Raw genomic sequence first — 20459 nt, 5'->3', positions numbered from 1 at the left:
TGAGGCGCTCGGCCGGCCCCTCCCTCCTTCAGTCCCTCCCTCTTCCCGGCGCGGGCCCGGGGCCTCCGATGTCGCCGCCTCGTCGTCCGCCGCCTCCAGCTGCCCGCTGCTAAGCCGTGAGGGGCGGGGGCCCTCGGGACCCCGCCGGGGACATGGGCAACGGGATGTGCTCCCGAAAACAGAAGAGGATTTTCCAGACCCTCCTGCTCTTGACTGTGGTGTTCGGCTTCCTCTACGGGGCGATGCTCTACTACGAGCTGCAGGGCCAGCTAAGGAAGGCTGAGGCCACGGCGCTCAAGTACCAGCAGCATCAAGAGTCCCTCTCAGCTCAGTTACAAGGTACTTACCTCGGCAGGAACCTCTGCCGCCCTTTCCTAAGGCTTGCAGAATACCCTCCTCATCCTCCTCTGGGGAAGTCTGGGCTCCAGCTGTCCAACCTCTCACAAAGTTTTGCTCCTTATGTGCTTCTACCCCTTCTCTCCCTCCAGCCTGTGGGGTTTTGGTATCTAACCGTGGGTAGGATCCTAGCCCTGCTGAAGTCGGTGTGAGTTTTTATCATGGACTCCGAGAGAGCTCTAATTCCCCCTCACTCCCACATATTTTATAGAGTGACTCTTATTCACAAAGGACTGCCCATCACTTTGCAATTCCTGGTACAAATGAAAAAGGCAGGCATACTGCTTGCCGCTCATCTAACAGTACATCCACTTCTGGGACTCTTGTGTGCTTCTGTGTTGTCTTAGCAGCATTAATTTTATGCTGCTGAGAGAACACTCAGCTGCAAAAATGTAAGGCTGCAGTTCCTGGGCAGCATAAACCCTAAATAGGTCCAGGAGGGAGAGGAGTATTCTAATGAAGCATTTTTTTAAAGGGTAATTTGAAAGTGAAGTTCAAATAAGTTATTTGGATAAGGCTGTTCTATTACTTTTGGAATAACTTTGAATTTCTTGGCTTAAAGCTGCCACATAAATACAGATCCTTGTGTGTCTTGGTTTAAGGATGCACCAAATGTGGGCGTCCTGTACTTGAAGGTGAAAAGATGCCAGTGTCTGACATCTGCATATCCAGACATCAGATGCGAAGCAGCAGATATATAGGTGAAGCATCAGTGCTTTAGGAAGTGCAAGACCTCAGCACCTCTCTAATTGTCAAGTGCAAGATTATCAGGTCGGCTGATACAAAGTCCAGAGCCAACTTTCAAAACTCTTTAGAGTTTTATTTCTCAAAACTGTATAAAACAAGAATAAGAGTGGTCTGCTCTAGCAGCTGTAGCAGTACTTAACTTCAGGGTGATCTTCAACCATACTTTTCACTGTGGAAGCATACATAAAAGCATGCCTGGAAGCATACAGTTTTTATGCTGAGAGCGCAGAATTGGGCTTATGCTGTTAGATTCTTATAGTGATTTGTTACTTGAATATGTTTAGCTACAATCTGAGATCATCATTACTTAGTATTTCAATTTCAAGCCATCTCCAGGTAATGCCATGGAAAAATTTGACAGAAACCTTCATTTTAGTCACGAAAAAGGTATAAATGTTTGGCTGGGAGATGGGTATGTGGCAGATGGCTAAAGGGCTACTTTTGCTAGTCTGTATATTTGCCAACAGTATTTGAAGAGGATACAGGAACATCTTGTTCTCAAGCTAAAATTCAACAAGTTAGCTTTTTCTGTTGCTCTGGCTATACCAAAGAGGAGCATGCAATAAACTTTATCCTAACACAGAGGAGAGATTCTTTTGATCAGATATATTGGGTCTGGACTGTTAGTTTAAACTTTCCATGTCTGAAACATTATTTTGAGTATCCATCATCTATCCAAGCAAGTTTATGGAAGCAGCAGGCAACTAGTAGTTGATAAATGCAGTGACAGTGCTGCATTTTATATAAGTATTCTCTTGCTTGTTTCAGTGTATCAATGAGAAATGTAAAATAATGGACCAGAATCTGAAAACATTAATACATTTGATTATCAATGCAATAAATTCACATGGTTCTGGGGCTCATGGCAATGTATCAAGCCTATTAAGCAGGAGATCTTATCTATGCCTAGTATGGTAGCAGTAAACCTTGTTTAAAAAAAAAAATATTACTAGCAATTAAGTCACAGAATACAAGGAAAATCATAATGTAACAATAAAATCGGTTCTTTAAAATTTTCCTGTATTATCGCAATAGCTAATGTACCCAAAAGAGGGTGAGGCTGAGAGCCCAGGGTCATAATAAACGCAGCAGGAAGCATTAGATGCCTAATCTCCACTAAGGTAAATGGACCTATATGCCTGAGGACTTGGGCCGAGTGAGCTAGAAATAAACTTTTCTTCCCTGTCCTTCCCTGTACATTTAATGACTCTTTCTGGGGTGGCCTGCCCTTATAATCACTTGGATTTTTACAGTAGCAGTTTATTAGTGAGGGGAACATACAGAATTCAGAACCTGTGCCTATGCCCAACTTACCCAGACATACACAAGCACCATGCTAACTGGTGATAGACAACACCAAAACCATTTCTGAACTTTTCCTTTTTAACTCTTTGATATGGAACAACAGGAAGGAATTTTCTTTAAACAGAGACTTTGAAACAACATAAAATGCTGACAGAAAATCCTGTGTTTGCAGGTGCAGTATCTGACTGCACTTTGAACTTTTGATTTTAAATGGCCTGGATTTACATCAACAATGTTTCTGTGGCCAAACAAAAAAACCTCTAAGAATATCTAGGCTACGTCTCTTTGCTGTCCTTAACAACGTGAGAGATTATTCTTTGAGTTTATTCTTTTATGAGAACAACAAAATGTATCACTACTAAAGCAGTGCAAGTTATCTTTTCCATGCAGCGTAATCGGTTTCTCTGTAGATACTGGTCTAGAGATAACTGTAGGGCCTGAAGTATGATGGGAGCACTCTGAAATCTTTGAAACAGGAACCAGTTAAAGGGCAAGGTCACTGACATAGCATTGCCAGGAGGAAAAGAGGGTGCTGTGTCAACAGCGGTTGATCTCTTAGTGTTTACGTCTCTCTTCTGGGTGATTAAATAAGACTTGAAGCTCATTACAAGCTGAGGAGAGAACCAAACCTTGGACTTCTACTTCCTGAACAAACATTTCATCAGTAGGCTTTTATTGTTTTAAATAAAAAAAAAAAAAAAGAAAATAAGCAACTTCTTAAAGTTGTCTTTCTGAGGATCCTGAGGCTGTATTGTGCTGGGCTGGCTGTGCTCCTGGAAGGCTGACTGGATTGAAATGCTTGGATGACAGTGAAATATTGCCTGTTCTCTCAATTTTGGTTGGGTTTTGTTGTGATTACTGGTGCCTATAAAGACAGTTGCTTTCCTGATTGTATGCAGAGGAACGCTGTTAGGGCTTCTGGGTGAAACTTGAGTCAGTTTATGAAATGCTTAAGGAAACGCAACTCCTAAGTTTATGTATAAGGTCAGAGTTTTGGACCTGAATGCCTTTGGTTTGCCCAGAATCTTAAGAAGGATCCTCAGGTGTAGCTCAGACTGTAGCCTCCCTTCACTTCCTACTGTCGCCTCTACTATTTTTCTATCTCTGCACGGTTTTTTAGATTTTTCATCTATGTAGGTAATAAGAACCTTCTTTTTGGTACTTGCCAGTTCTTCATGCCTGAATGAGCAGTGCTTTCTGTTTTTGTTTGAAAAGCCAGTTCTCTTAGATTTTTATCTTTTTCATTGCCTTGTTTTGCTCAAACGCAGCGTGTGAACCAGGCTAGATCTTCTATACACATGGGAAAATAGCACTCTCATCTACCAAGGCAGAATGTACAGATCACTGCAAAATGGTGCAGGAAGAGGTCTCAAAATCGTTTAGCCCATGCACCTGATCTGAAGAGGGCTGCATACAACTGTTGTTGTAGGGAGTTCTGCTTTTTCTGGTGTTCGCAGCTTCAGGTACTTGGCTGAGAAATATTTGTGCCTCTTGAAATAAGACCAGGGTGTGATTGGAAGGATGGCAGACTTGGGGAACATGATAAGAATAACTGGTTTGGAGAGGCTGGGATCTTAAGCTCACCCCCTTTAGACAGCTCACGTTGTAGAAGATTTTGTATTTGAAAGCTAAACTCACAAAAATGAATGTCAAACTTTGGCATTTTTATCTCTTTAACAAAGTTCTGATGGGCATGGAGAAAGTAGCGCTGCTTTTGTAACCCACAAAGGGAATACCGGAGGCAAAATTCAGAGATGACACAAAATTTCTTGGCTGCTAAGAAAACCTAAAGTCATTGTTATCTATAAGGTCTTTCATAGAGAAGCTGATCGTCCCAGTAAGCTGATTATTTTCGAATCTCATTCTCTGAGTATTATATGTTCGAAACATGAAGATAATCTTGTTTTTATCATTTTAAGAAATACTAAATAAAACTTGACACTCTTTGCCTCCCACAAAGGTGTGTCAAGCTAAGTCTTAAACTATTGGCCATATAGGAACAGACTTCAGTTACTAGAAGAGAAACGCATTGACAGCTGTAGATGAACCTGATCATATCTTTGACTGCTTCCAGATTGAATGTATCTACAAATGTCTCTTCAGCCCTTACAGCTTCTGTCTTCTCATCCTCTGGGTATTAAGTAACCCCTTGTGTACTATTGTAATCTGTTTAATCTGTTTTAATCCCTAATCCTAATAACAGCCTACATTTATTGCCTTTTACTACTTTAATTTTCCTGCTCTTTCTCTTAGAGTCTTAACGTATCTGATGGCTTCAGGCAATCTCTGTGCAGTCTGAGACAATACTGTAACCTTGGGAGCCAACCCCGCAGGGACTCTGAACTTCAGAGTTTGCCCTACTGTAGACAAGGTGTGGATTTCCTCAAAGCTATCTGATCCAGCGCTAGAAAGCACCAGCTGAAAAGCAAATGTAGAATTCCTCTGTGCCTGTTGTGCCATTTGTCCTAAACCGAGGCCCCTCCTTGGAGGTGACCTGCTACAAGTTGATCAGATCTATAGCAGCTCATGTATAGAGACTTGCATAATGCATTACAATACTAGATCATAGTTCCGTGTAACTTTAGTGGTTAATATTTATTATGTCTGTCTGCATGCTGACTATGTAGGTGCCAAAGCTGTTCTTATTGAAGTACATACAGATGTGGATGTACTTCACTATCTCACCCCTCTTTTATAGTACTCTATTTAAACTTGTACCTTAAGTTGACAGAGCTAAGAAGAAATAACAGTACTTTTGATGGCTTATTTTTCACATGCATCATACGAGTAGAGCTACATCTACGCAGCTCCTATATGGTTCGGTTGTTCTCCATAACAACAGCAGCCTGAATTCCTGTCATTCCTATTAGTTTCAGATTACAGTAACACTGCAGTGCTTATTGTGCTTTGTTGCTATCTGAGATGTGAAAGATCTGTGGTAGCACTGTAATAGTAGAGGTTAGTTCTCTGCGTACTATTGGCACGTGGGTATACTTTAACACCAAGTACAGTACTGCAGGAAATGGCAAATATGCCATTCCTAATTCTGCTACCTGGCTTCCTGAAATGGTGTGCTTTGGTTTGTAACCTCATCTAAGAATCTGTCTTTTGTACTTCCATTCACATTTTCCACTGGGTATTTAATGTTCTAAATATTTAAAAACACATTAAAAGTTTGAAATTATTAGTGCAAAATTTTAGTATGGAAGGTCTATATGCTGTAAATGTATATCCATATATTCATTTGTATGTACATGTATGTATGTAAAAATATATATTTAGACAGATATATGTCTGTTTTGCAGCTCAACCTGAAGATTTTGGGTTATCTGGAATTATCAAGATTTCTTCATAATCCGAGTACAGAAAAGGTGTTTTGTTCAGTTCAGTTAACTCAGGGAGCTGGTTTGTTGCTTCTAGGTCCATAGTGAGTAAGAGTCCCAGCAACTGAATTCTATGTCTGGAAAGATAAATTAAGCAAATGCCCATATTTTTTTTTTTTTTATTCCTGTAATCCGTGCCCGAATGCCCTTAAATCACTTTCGTTGTGGACATAATACTTCTAGGATAAATTTCTAGCAGTGCTGTAATGTTACATCTGCACCCAGGTTGGAATCTGGGCTGAAGATCACAGAGCAGATCCTCCTTCCTTAGTCTGAAGGAATGCTAAGCAGTGTGAGATAATAGGATGGTTTTGTTCCTTGGGTGGTGGTGTTTCTCCCCACCCTCCCAGTTTAATATTGGGCCTGGTAGCTAACAGACTGATGCAAGATAGAGCCAATATCCTGAAACTATTTGTTACTGATGATGATTTAAGCTTTTTAAAGCTTGCGAGTGATTGATCTATCAGGGTTTATGAACACTTCAGAGCTGAGAGAGAAGGAGGGATGCAAGATGGGTAGATGCTTTGGCGAGTTTGCATTCTGGCTTCTTCAACAGTCGTCTTCTGTCACATAGTCCTAGCAGGCAAAGGTTTGACAGCAGCTTCTGCATCACCTAAAACATAATCAGCTTTGTTGGAGGGAGACCAGCAGAGAAGCAGAGGGTAAAACAGCCACGGTCATGATCTGACAATCGTAGCTGCAAACTGAACCAGAAATCCTGTAGTCAACAGCATGGTTTAAGCGATATCTGGCTGTGCTAAGCACACAATATGGGAAGAGTTTCAGGGTGGTTGAGACTTTGCAATTGTACTGACAAAACTTAAAAGCTAACATCTGAGAGTTAGGTACTCCTGGAGTGGTTCAGTTAAGATTGTTGCTGTTAAAACCAAAGCCTAAAACAACAGAGTGGAGCTACTTCCTTACTTCCTACATGAGCAAAACAGATTGAATTCTCAAGCCTTAAATGTGATGTTCCAAACACATTGTCTCATTGGGCTGGTTGTTTTTGCTGGGCAGGATACAGGCAGACAAGCCTGTGTATCTGGGTGGGACAACCTTATGAGTAAGGCTTCCGCCCACAGTGAAATTTGAGTACGCATTATAGCATCTCTTATATAGTGGTGAGGATATTGCCAGCAATTTGTGGCTAATATAGTTCACTTCGCTCATTTTGGAATAGGATCCTTACATACAAAAAGTAATTACATCTGTCCTGCTAAAAGTCAGGTGCTGTTTTGAGGTTTAATGGTAATGAAAGCTAAATAATTCAGATTACTGAAAAAATGAACTATACAGAAGAACTAATTAAGGCAGAATCTTTTGTTGGGTGATTTTTCTTGGGATTTTAGGATTCAGGGGCATGAATTTCTAGTCATGTTGGAGCCTGAGGTAAGCACTTAAGGAATTCAGCCTGTTTGGATGCTGTTCCTTGTTTAAAGCAGGGTCTTCCAAGCTGGACGCAATTCTGAACTTTTTCTGGTGATCTAGCATAAACCAAACTTCCTGAGATTTTTCTACTGTGTATTTTTAATTAAGAAATAAAAGAAACTGAAATTTCTCCACCTCTTCCTTTACATTCCCCCCCCGGCCCCGCCCCCAGGTATCTGAAATTAGCCTAGTATCTTATTTTCCCGAGGTGACTCAGATCCCTGAGTTTGGCAGTCATTTCCAGGGCTTAATTACAGAAATGTTGAGAGAAGTATGGCCTGCTTGTGCTCCTGGAGGGCGTAGTAAGCAGTCTTATTCCTATCCATGCCACCACACTGAACAATGCCATTTTCAGTGTTTCAGTTAATCTGTCATACTTGGATGCATATTTTGAGGTTTGACAGTGATCTTCTGTTACAAAAAAAAATAAATTATCAACACTAATTCAAACTATTGATTTCTGTATGCTGTTTTTTGAAACTTACAACTGGAGCTGACTCAAAGTCCCCTGTGTTAGAGCTGTCAAGAACTAATTTAAGGAAGAGGTTTAGCAGTTTTGTAAGGTGATAACCGTAGCTATTACATCAGGTTTTGCCATATTCCATTATGATGAAAATGCAAATGTATGTTTCAGTTAGGAGAGACTGCTAAAACAACATGTGTGTGTATATATAGTTTATGTTGTTTTTCTTCAATGTGCTAGTCTCTGAATATATGTATTTGTATAGATCCTAACACCATGTAGCTAGAATCACTAGACTTCTGCATAAAATTGAAAAAAGTCTAAAACAATTTTTGAAAGAAAGAACAGGTCCTTGTTTCCTGGAGCTGAGAGTTGAGCAGACCCAGACATTCAGAGATGATGTGAGATGGAAACTGTTGTCTGGTGTGTCATGACAAAAATGGCAGAATAATGGAGAAAATCATAAAAAGAAAAGGGAATGGAATTTTTTGATAAGTAAATCTGCTAACCTTAAGAATTTAAGTCTAAAATCACTAAACAGGTTTTGTTTGAACTATTTGCATTTATCATCATTGAAAAAAAAATCTTTAGCATAGATAGGTGTATAGAAAACTGCATATGCAAGATGAGATGCTAATCTGACCCAGCATGTCATAACTGTGGGTGGCACCAAAGGTTGGAAGAAATCTTTTGTGGAGTGCGTAGGAAATCTTTTCTGGGATGGAAAATGTGATCTCTTTCCTAATAAAAGTCATGCCTGAAGCCTAACTGTTAGGGATTAAATATTTAATTGCATTTAATACCCCTTCTCAAAATTTTATTTTTAGCAGCAGCTATTACAGTTTACTGCTTCAACATGGTAAATACCTCCCTATATCCCAACCTATCATTACGTTTTACTTGCAATTTGTTTTTAAATCTGTTGTTTCCTAGAGGTGTTATTGACTTCTAAGAAAGGGAGTACATGAGGCAGGGTGGCATAAAAGGATTCTATTAAATGTAGATGTTTACTCATTTAGAAATTAATTTTCATGTCATCCTTTTAATTGAATAGAGGCCACAACTATTTCTTAGAAATACAAGCATGTGTTTCTGGGGTGAACAGCATTAGTATGCCAAATTCACCAGCATTCCCCCATTTCCAGAACTGCAGTCAAAGCAAAACTTTTAAGATCTGCAACACTTCTCCACGTTGTGCTCCAGATTTCCTCTTTTCTTTTTGAGGATGCAAAACTGAAGGTTTGGTAACTATGTGAATTTTCTGATATGCTTACCTGAACTCTCCACACATTCGAGAGGTTTTTGAAGTTCTCTCATGATTAGTTCTGACACCTTGTCTAATCTGTTACCACGCTCTGCAATGTTAGTGTGTGGAAACCCTTTAATAGAAGGCAAGCTTCATAAAGAGCATCAATGATAATTTTTGTCCTGGGCAAGACAGCAGGGACTGAGTTGGAGTTTATAGCGCCAAAAGCAGGATTCTCACAACTTAAGTTAAGGAGTCAGCTGTGAGCTTTAATGGATTCCCAACACTCAGTGTCACATCAACTAGCAGGATACAGGTAATTCCCAAGCTATTCTTTGGTTTTTCAGATATATTCCAACTTACCCAGAAAAGATTCCAGTGTTCCAAGATTGAAAATGTTATATAAAAATGCATGTAGTCAGTTCTCTGTTATCTTTGGGTAGGTCTTACCTGATTTACGGCTAAACTTCGACATAAGTGCAGGCACTTGATCAGTCTCCAGCTCGGTGTGGAGCTGTTTTAGTAGCAGTGGGATATCTCATTCATGTAGAACCACAGCATTGCGAGCACGATGCAGTGGGATGTTGCTCTGGTGTACAGCTAGCTGCCTGCACTCAAGCTAGTCAGACCCAAATCTCCATAATTTGCTCCAGTTCCATTCTCCAATTCTGGTTTCTTACTGGAGTACTGACTGAGTTAGAGGAACAGGTTTATTTTAATTGATAGGTTATTTTTGGTGCAGGATCTTTGAAAGTAGTACATGTTACCACTTTCTCCTTGTGCAATTGAAATCAGTGGTAAGTCTATGACAAACACTACAAACCCTGTGAATATGAAGATCCAGATATTAAATACAAACTCCTCTCTTAAAATTATTAATACTCTGAGCAACATAAGTGACTAGAGAATTAAGTCAAAGCCATGGTTATTTTTAAGCGCAACTGCCAAAGAATGGTTTAGTTTGCCAGGAGGAATTCTGCTCTTTTGTAGTGACTGGCTGTAATTTGACAAAGCTATTACTTGATTGTTCTTCACGTGAGTAAATTGAAAAGCGTAGGAGTTTATTTTAAAGTAAATGCAATTGTGACACTGCACACAGTGCCAGTTGTAGTTTTCAGTGAACAAAATGAGAGCAGTCCATACCTGCCTGTATGCAAAATTGTTCCATAATTAAGCCAGAAAAATGCTTGTTTTTTACACACAATCAGTTCCACATTATCTTGGCTTCTATTTCTGTCCTTTTTGTATAAATTCAAAACAGAAAACTTCAAGGGCATAAAATATGAAAGAGCTTCAATATTTTGTTTGCTATATTGTAAATATATGGTTTCTGTAATGTTGTTTTCTTACACTATACTTAAAACACAATTTTCCTAGTCTTTATTGTGGAGATACTTCCATTGTTTCTTAGATGTTTGCAATGTCACTGGCATATCCGTTTATTGCTAAACTTGCAACTGAGAATCTTTGAAATAGGTGGAGTGTATACTGTGACCAGTATGGGTTGTACTGCGGTGGGGAATCCTGATACTTGTCCAGGAGCTACCCACAGTTTGATAATCTGTTTCTGATAATATTATCAGTAGTGAAATAATGGATCTCCTTGTTTGAAGCCAGATTCACTGACTTAATCGTATACAGAGCTGGAAGCTTGGGGAGCAGGTCTTGCTATATTAACAACATGTTCTCCCAGCATGAAATGTTAGCATCAGATGAGTCAAGAAATCTCTTCTGAGATAAAAACTTTTATTATTGTCATTGGACTAGAAAATCTATCCTACATCCCGTATTGAAGGGATTTTTCCTTGGCTCATGGTAATGCTTTACTCTCAGCAGAAAAGCTGTTCGCATGGGTTCACATTTTAAATGGTTCTATCTGCAGTGACAAGAATTGGAAATTAACTGTATTTTTATAATGAGTCTATGTTCTACAGACCTTCGTAGTGTTACTAGAAAAGTGCCAGGGTGGCTTACCACACACTGCTGTTTCAGTTCAACTCTGCCACAGTCTGGGAGAAAATAACATTGAATGATGCCAAGACTAGTGAAATCTGCTGGTTTTAAATGAAACGTATTACTATAAGCTCAGAGAAAGATTGCAGAATTGCATAAGAAACAATGACAATGAAATTAATAAGATTTCTTGCATCATGTATATTTAAATCCCAATGTAATCTTTATTTTCCAGTATGTAAGATAGTGGGAGCTGGGCTATTTTAGAGTCTTGAATCATGCTTCTGACAGACCAAAATACCAAAGTAACACAGTTGCAAAATTGCTGATAACGTAAAATAGGAAATACTTTCTTTTAAATATACAGTAATAGCTTATTTTGCTTAATAATAGTTTTATTGCTTAGAGGTGGAAAGCAAAAATAAGAGAAATAACCATGACTGTTAAATAAGCTTGCTTTCATCAGATTGCTCGACTCCCGTGTTGCAATTAACGTTCAGCAACGGTCAAAGTGGTGTAATCTTCTGAGAACCTATAGAGCATCGCACTCCCCCACTTCTCCTCCACTTTCCTTTCTGCATGAGAAAAATCTTAAATCAAGGACTTGATTTAATTGGGATCAATTCAAGAACTGTTAAATATTTCCTTGTTGAAGGCGAAAGGTGGTTTAACTAGCTGTGATGTTACCGGTTCTGTTTCTGGGCTTTGCTCTTTGGGGCTGGATCACCTCTCTGTGGATTCATGTTGTTCTTTGTTTGTTCATGTAGGTTACGTTATATAGGTAACTTAAAGAATTAAACTGGTACCTGCAGTTATTCCAGCTTTGCAATAGTGCATATTAGTCATTAGATGACAATGTTTTTCCCCTTTTTTGTACCATTCTATTAAATATAACATAGAAACAAAGTTCAATTATTTGTGGAAAGATCAGTACAAAATTAAGAACTTACCCTATGAAAAAATTATTTGTGAAGTGCCATGTTGGTGCATCACACAAGTAGGAATTTGCCAGATTCCTTATATAGGTTCCACCCTGCCGGCTGGGAAACCTATAATAGAAAACATGTTTTTCAGTGTATTTATTTCTTTGAGATTTTTGCTCAGACATCTTAGAGCCAGGCTGGTAGTGAAGAAGGAGAAATCCCCTGCTGTAGTAGCAAGGGCCTTGTAGTTTGGACTCTTGCCTAGGAAGTTCCTGACTGATGGGAATAATTTACGTTTATGGGAGATAAACTCCTATATGTACTTACAAAATCTGACCTGCAACCTACTCCCCAAAAGAGCAAGTGAGAAAATATGGAAGCTATGCTTTCTTAATAATTATTTTCTTAATCAAAGTCTTCCTTACGTTGCAGATTATGGACTTTTATGAGAGAAAAACATTGCTGAACCAACCAGTAAATGAACTAGAAGGGGAGAGGTGGATGAGGAAGATTTTCTTAGCCCTTTTTGGCCATCTGAAGGGCTATTTTAGACATTGCCAGCTTTGTTCCAGTATTTCAAAGGTTTGTACACAGAAGGTAGCGGTAAGGATGCACTACCTGGGGAGGGGTGTAGAGACATTGCTTGAAAGTGCAGGGTGAAGACAGGAAAGCCAAAGCTCAGCAGAGATGCAATTAGCTGTGAAAGGTACAGAGCACCACGATCCCTAAAACCCAGACTATTGCATTCTCTTTCTCCTTTCTTCCTGCCCTTATTATGGGTTTGTTGTGCAGGGTTTCCCCCCCACATTTGTTAAAACACAAGGAGGAGCTGAGGAAGGTACACTTGCAGACAAAGAGGTGAAACAGAAAATATTACCTCTGAATCTGTTTGTGGTTTAGTCTATTTGCTAAAAAGCCTGTTTCTACCCCTGACTGCATGGGAGGGGAAACCCACTATGGATTTTCATTTCTCTCCTGATTTGCTGTGCTACAGCCACTCTTCCTTTTGCAATGTAATTTGGCATTCACAGCCTTCGGTGCCTAGATAAAACCGTTACTGTAGTGCTGCCATTTTTTTTTTTTTTCCCCTTTGCTGGAAGCTTACTTGCTGGTGACCGTGAATATTCATTACATGCTTGTTTTGTTGCAGAGGATGTTGATACATTAGTTCATCTTGACTGATGCCCTTGACTTTAGAAGATAAATAGCAAAGTAGAGATAGGTGACAAGGATTGATTAGCAATACAGCTTCTAAGCCAAAACGTAAACACTTGTAGATAAGCCAGTAGCTAAAGAGCCTGCAGAATGCACCTTGGTGGAATTAAGAACACGTTTTAAGGTGCAAGAGGAGTTTTCTGTGGCTGTCAAGATACAAATCTTTATTTGATGCTTCCTATTGAAGGCTTATGTTGACCAATGGTTTACTTCTCAGAAAATGAGTTTCCTAGTTTTTTCCCAGTTTTGAAGGAAAAATCACACATTCCATTAATACAAATTAATAACTCTTTGAAAGAGTGCAAATTATAATTTTGACAGTGAAAAGTACTTGTGTTTAAACTGAGCTTGAGCAAATATAATTGTACATTTGCAGGAGTTATTAATGAGTATCTTTGCTGCAAACTTGGTAGGCCATTTCAGATAATGATCCTTCAGCCTAGTGAGTAGTGAGGAAAGGGTAAATAGGGACTGATGTGCCCCATCACTTGTGAGGAACATCTGAAACTAGATGTTCAAAACAAAAGCCTGAATGAAATCCTGCTTTACTGGCAGCTAAGTGGTGGGACTCTCTGCCAGAGGATATTGGATGTCGTAAATAAACATGGATACAACAAACAATTAGACAAATTCATAAATGTAAAATCCATTTTGGAATGGTGTACGCAAAGGACCTGCGGGTGCCTTGGACAGCCTTTGGGAGTCATAAATTGCTGGGAGACAGTTCCAAGGAAATACTGTAAACTCATTGTGTGTATTCTGTATTAGGCATCTGCTCTTGTCAGGTCCTGAGAGATGGCACGGTCGGTCTGTTGGGCCACTGATATGGCCAAGAGTGGTTGTCATACCATAAAAAAAAAAATCTAGAAATAAGGTTGTTTCTGCCTTCTGTGATCAAACCTGGAGCAGCCTGTTCCACACCATGCCACTCAGCATTCCAGGTCACTGCCAGTCGTTACTGCTGCTCTCTTTAAAAACTGTACAAACCATCATTGCCACCAGAAGAAATTGTTACATGCCCTGTCCTCAACTGCTAGGTCCTGCTGTCCCATCACCCGTAGCAGTGAGAGTGAAGGACAGTACGAGAACAAGCAGCAGAACTGCTTCTTCTGGTAGCAGTGTCAGGTCAAAGGGCTTGTGGAGTTTGGCAAAGATGACAGAGCGTCTTTCCAAAAAAACACATGCATTTTTTTGTCAGTGACCCTGCTGGAGGGGACCACGATAACATCGCATGACTACTGTTACCTGGTCTGTTGAGGATGTTGCAGGTTGTACTATGAGTGGTGCCCCTAAAACCTCAGCTTGTTGGTTTTTGGCTGAAGTTCTGTACATAGAACACATCTTCATTAATCTCTAGACTACCATATGGGTATTTTGACTCAATTAAAGAAAATGCATAAATGGATTTTAAAATCAGTGAAGATTAAAGTTTATTCTCAAACTGAAATTATTTCCTCACGAGCAGTCTCTGATACCTTAGCCTTACAGAGAAAGCATCCAGTTTAGCTTTACACTTTAGCTATCCTAGCCCTTCAAATGATTTCTTTTGTTCTTTCTGCCTTATCTCCTTAACTGGGGGGTGAAAAAAAAAAAACTCAACCCCCCCCAAATCCTCCTCAGATTATATGGATATTGCGAGTACAGGGTGCTTTAGCATATGTATACTTGCTGTCAGCACATGCTTACTAAGAAATGCAGGACACCATACCTAAACATTTCATTCTGCTGTCTATGGGTCTTCAACAGTGCTGTGGTATAAAAGGATACTGTTATCCAGGCTTTACAAAAAAGAAGGTCGCAGAAAACTGAGTTGTCCAAGTTTTTGGAAGAATTTAGGAATGGATCTCAGGTTCCCCATGTCTTAGCCTAAGCAGCCTGTCTAGTGTACTACTGCACCTTTCTAAGCCGTCCTGCTCTTGTGCATCTCTTTTTCCCTCGTGACAATTTGTTTGCTGCAAGGATTTGCTCTGGCAGTAAGGTTATCCTGTCTCATTTCCTTGTCTCTTTACAAACAAGGCAGAAGAGAATGAAATAATGGGAAAATGTGTACCTGCATACCTAAGAAGGAAAGAGGATTTGGTAGCTTTCATGTAGAATGTTATCACATTCTATGTTTATGCAATGGAAATAACCCAGAATTCAGGATCAATAAAGCATGCAAAAAAGAAAAAAAGTTACTGTCCCAAATGATACAAGCAGTCCTTTATCCTATGACCTCATTCCACTTGTATTTTCCTGGTACATTCTGTGCCAATGCTCTCTGGATGTGCTGAGGGTGGGTGGTGTTTTTTGTATATATTACTTTTAAAATGAATTGTGTACAAAATTTCTCTTTTCAGTTGTATATGAGCACAGGTCAAGATTAGAAAAGTCATTACAAAAGGAAAGGCTTGAACATAAGAAAGCGAAAGAAGGTAAAAACATGCTTTTCACTTTGACATTTAAGATAACTTGATTATTTTAGAAAGTAACTTCAGATGTATTTTGTTCAATTTTAAACGAGTTACAAATGTATAACACGTTAGCAGGATCACCTTGGCAGGTCTGTGGTCGTCTTTTTAGTACATCTTTTTAGTTTATTTTTTTAATCTAATCTTTTGAAAAAGTAATCATCTTTCTAGTACTGTTTACAGATCACTGCAACATGGCATAGTATACACAGAGAATATGTGTATATCGATGTACATAAACCTAAGACATATGTGGGGTACGGGCATGTGTAAATCCTGTTCCGGCATGCTGAAAATTTAAAAGTTGTACCAAAAACATGGGATCTTTTCCTGCATTCCATCAATGTGAAATTAGACTCTGAATCAGTATTTTTACACATGCTTAAGGGTAAACACATGCTTACATACCTTTTCCTGATTAAAACTAAGTTCTAGGGGTGTGTGAGGGGGAAATGTTGGCACACATTGTATTTCTTACACATCTGCCCTCTATGAAGCTGCAGCAGAATGCAATCCTGTGAGTTTTCTCCAAGTCTTCTGTTGTTCTAAATTCACTACAATTTTCAGAGTAAAGCCTGTATTCTTCCTAAAACTGAGGACTCAGCTGCTGAATTAAAACAACTACTTTAGCAAAGATTAAGAACGTGTAAGAAATTATTCTTACTGTGCAGTTCTCGATAGCTTTCTGGTGCCATCTAGTGTAGAGCTGTCCCATTGCTATGCAAAGGTGAGTCGGCATTTTCAAATCCTGAAAAGAGGATCAAGCAACAAAAGGGGAAATTTTTGGTTTATTTAAACTTAGTCTAGATTTTCACACTTCTAAAAGTACATATTTTTTATCCTAATACAAGAATACACAATTTATTAATGTTCTCTTCCTTTTGAATGATGCTACTGGGCCTCTACTGAGAGAGGTCATGTAGCAGATTTAATTACCCATCTGTAGTCTGGAGCTTGTACCCCCTATATCTCACACTAAGATACTAAACTTTTTAATGAAAATATTTTGTCAAAATTTGAGCATTTTGTTAAATTCTCCATAGGTTTTTTTTGAAGATGTTTTGGAAAATTGTAACAGCATAAGTATTCAGCTCTTAAGAGAATTTATGTATGCAACACTTACGTTATTTAAGTACGGATTCTAATCTTCCTGGGGTTTTTTTATCAGTATTTTCCCTTTTATGTTGTAGATTTTCTTGTTTATAAACTAGAAGCACAGGAAACGCTAAATAAAGGAAGGGTAAGTCGTCATTCCTAGTAAAAGTTTTTAATAGTTGATGCTATTTGAGTTGCAAGAAAAAGGAAATGCTTTGCAATTATAACTGTTCAAAGAGGTCTCACAAAATACTAATTGAAAGAACACTCACTTATTCAATTTCTACTCTGTATGCATAAGTGCTCTGCAGTTCCTAATTATCTGAGCTGCAATAGGGGATCCTAATATCTTTCCGGAAAATTAATTTAGAAAATATCCTCCTGTTTATATTATGGTAGTTCAAATGCAATGTTACCATTTTTAAGGGGAAGCGGGAATAATAAGACACTAGAAATCTTTTTGTAGCTTAGTCCACAGGGAAAAGGACAGTGACAATTTTCTAACACATGGTCTTTGAACTGGAAAGTATAAAAACATCAAGAAACTTTGTTTTATATACCAAGTGCCAGAAAGAAAGCTGTATCTGGCAAAGGAGCCAGACACCTGTAGAGAACTCTTTATAAAAAGCAAGTAAATTAGGATTTTTATGGCTACTTCATGTTGAACCTGGGGAGCTGTTTGTGAGCTGAGTAACCTAAGTTAAAATACATTGTTGCTGCAGTAAGTGCAAAGTATATATGCTTGCTATGTTCCAAAGCAAGTGGAGATATTAATTTGTTTCCTGGGGAGTTATGTCCCTTGGCTTGTGACTCCTAAATAACTGCATGTACAGAGGTTAGAGGAATGACAGTATTGTTCTGTTTAACACTAGTGTTTTTGTTTTACAGCAAGACTCAAATAGCCGATACAGTGCACTGAGTGTACAACACCAGATGTTGAAGGTAGGTAGCTGAGATACTCAGTTTCACAGGACACTGGCATTCTGCTATGTCAGGGAGATAGGTCATCACTGGCTTCTGGTAATTCACTCCAGAATGTTAGTACATCGATGGTGCCTTCTGCTTACAACAGTACCATTAAAAGATGCTTTACTGCAGTTTTTCCTAGTCAGGCTTTCCAGTGGGTAATTTAATCTTATCAAACGCAATTACTTGTATGGAACGCTGACTTATCAGACTTTACATAGTTTGGCATGTAAGGAATTTCTTAAACACGTTCAGCAGCTCCCAATGGGACAGTGCCACTGTAGGGTGAGGTGACATAGCCCTAGAACAGGAGACTACTCATCACAGTGATCATTTTGTGTTTGGGAGGAGCTGCAATATGCATGCTTTGAATAATAAACTTCTTGTTATGAATGCTTCCTATTCATCTGGACTTATTTAACAAATTGCCAAAGACAATATTAGCCAGATATGCAGATACAGAACTGTTCCAGTGTCCAACTTGGTGTTTGCAGAGTCAACATGAAGAACTAAAGAAACAGCATGCTGACCTTGAGGAATATCACCGAAAACAAGGAGAAGAGTTTAGCAGAACGTTCAGTGATCACAAGGAGCGATACTTACAACTGCAGCAGGAAAAAGAGCAGGAGATCTCTAAGCTGAAGGGTACATGCAACCTGTATCTGGCTGCCCGTATTAAAATGTGTATTTGTCATTGTGTTTTGTGTGATGTGAGACAGAAAGGCATTGTTTCTGTTCTCACTAACAGGTCATTCATGCATCTTATGCCTCCTGATAAGTTACATTTTATTGATGATTCTCTGTGGCTTCTTTCTGAAATGTATTCATATGTGTGCTTCATGTTTCTATCTAGATTAGAGAAATAGTAAGAAACGCAGCACTTAAAAGCCCGTCAAGTGTCAGTGGCTGGTTTATCCAGTCTTTCATTTTTATTTCTAAAGCTTCTATAAACCTGGAAAAATCAATTTGCCTCTTTACTCTTTTGTAAATGAAAGGCCATCTAAGAATGTTTGCCACTTCTATCAGAGATTTAATTGTGCCTTTTTATGAAGTGACTTTATATACATTTTAGACCTCATTTTCTCTATATGTATCAGCTTCTCTGAAACATGTTGCTCCTGTATACTTGGATGATGAAGTATTCATTTTTTTACTCTTGGCATCCAGTTTCCTATTAAGGAGATTCTTTGCAATTTGCAGACCTCTTCAATCCTAATTACACAATTGCATAGAACAAAAGGATGGGGCTCTCCCCATCAAGGGCCTTCAGCCACTTTCTGCCATGTGTCACTAACACGAGTTAGTTTTGGAGCTGTCTGCAGTTTTGTCTGCATACTATTTTGCAGGCAGAGGCTGTGTTTATTAGTTCTGCCTTGGCACCACACCAGTGAAGTCATGCAGCTAGCTCTTGGACTGAGCTGGATTGCAGCCTAGCAGCTTGGAGTGTGGGAAGAGTTTGCCTGTGTCTGCTTGCAATATTGCACATCAACATAATGTAAGAAGTGGGAAGAGAAGCCCCTTTCCCTGGTCCCAGAACATAAAGCTTTTTAAGTATGCTGGCCATCTGGGCATCTTTACCAAAAGAATAGCTTAGTCCTATGAAATAAAATTCTTACCCACCAGATGCAATGTGGGGGAAGAAAGAGGAGGGTGGCTTCCTCTCTGCATTTTAAAGATTCAGATTACCATAATGAATTTTACCGTCTGCAGTCCCCAGCATGAACAGTGATGCATAATTCCAGTTGCAGACTGGGTGCACTAATATAAAATTTAACCAAATTTTACAATTTTCTGCTTGAAAATGTGAGGCTTTTTATAGGGCTGGGGAGACATGTAACATAAAGAAGCCATACAATTACTCTAATCCATTTTTACTATAGCAATTGTGTGGGATTTGATGTAGTTTGTGCTTAATCTAGTATTATAAATCTGACCAGGTTTAAATTCTGTATGTCATTTCTTTTAAACAGAATCCCTGTATAACTTACGGGAGGAGAACAGACAGTTGAGAAAAGCTCACCAAGACATTCACACCCAGCTACAAGATGTCAAGGTAGGCTTTGCTTTGGGGAGAACTTTCAAGACCATTAGGAAAAAGAAAAATTTTCCCAAGCTTTAACAAACCGGAAATAGGCTGTGCTGAAACTCGTAGTTTCTGTTAGGTGGCAAAAAGGAGAGGAATATGGCTGAACTAGATTTCTTGTCTTTTGCCACCTACACTTTAGGTACATGCTCATTTGAAAAAAACAAAAGAATTGGAAGAGAAGTATTTAGTATAGAAATTGGAATTGGAAATTTGACTTTGCAAGTTAAGAATTGTGTTTTGGCAAACTAAGTTTGCTGAAATGAACGTTTTGCAGCTCTATTTTTTTTTAAACATTCATCAACATCTACTCCAACTTTTAACTTTATCTTAGTTACACAAATTCTGGCCTCCAAAATTTTTTTTCCTGGCAAGCTCGCTTTCTCTGTGTGTTTAATATGCATTCCATGTTAAATAAATAAATGCTGTCATTCCAAATCAGGATTTTCTTTTTGAAATAAATTGAATTATCTTCCTAGTTCAAAATCCCCCAGGGTACCTAATTTACCTTTAGAATGAACTTTATGTGAAACGTGTAATGTTCTTCTTTTTGTGTAGCAACAGCATAAGAACTTACTCTCCCAACACAACCAGCTTGTAGTGACATTGGAAGACCACAAGAGTGCACTAGCTGCTGCACAGGTCAGAAAGGAAAGCAGCTTCTGCTAGCTCTAACCTTCCTAAAACTTGTTTCTCTTAGTTCAGCTGACTGTAACGTTATGCATGTAGCCTTTCGCATGGGGAATTTGCAGTTAGTACCATGCTGCACACTGCAGGGAAATGCATGAGTTAAAGGGTTGCTTTTA

At 39.0% G+C, this 20459-nt stretch overlaps 1 protein-coding gene across 1 annotated transcript in view; it reads left to right on the top strand.

Moving 5' to 3' along the window:
• The first annotated feature begins 80 nt into the window (after nt 1–80).
• GOLIM4 (golgi integral membrane protein 4) overlaps nt 81–20459 on the top strand; it is a 34536-nt gene continuing 14157 nt past the window's right edge. Inside the window, exons 1-7 of the mRNA XM_009333563.1 lie at nt 81–339; nt 15399–15473; nt 16700–16749; nt 17493–17546; nt 18065–18215; nt 19541–19623; nt 20212–20295. Of these exons, the coding sequence (XP_009331838.1) occupies nt 153–339; nt 15399–15473; nt 16700–16749; nt 17493–17546; nt 18065–18215; nt 19541–19623; nt 20212–20295 (684 nt within the window). The 5' untranslated portion in view covers nt 81–152. The remainder of the gene's footprint in view (nt 340–15398; nt 15474–16699; nt 16750–17492; nt 17547–18064; nt 18216–19540; nt 19624–20211; nt 20296–20459) is intronic.

The sequence above is a fragment of the Pygoscelis adeliae genome, unplaced genomic scaffold, assembly GCF_000699105.1.
Source record: "Pygoscelis adeliae isolate BGI_AS28 unplaced genomic scaffold, ASM69910v1 Scaffold220, whole genome shotgun sequence".
Taxonomy (NCBI): Eukaryota; Metazoa; Chordata; class Aves; order Sphenisciformes; family Spheniscidae; genus Pygoscelis; species Pygoscelis adeliae.
Note: the sequence above shows the minus strand (reverse complement) of the source record. Positions and strands in the feature narration are given on the sequence as shown.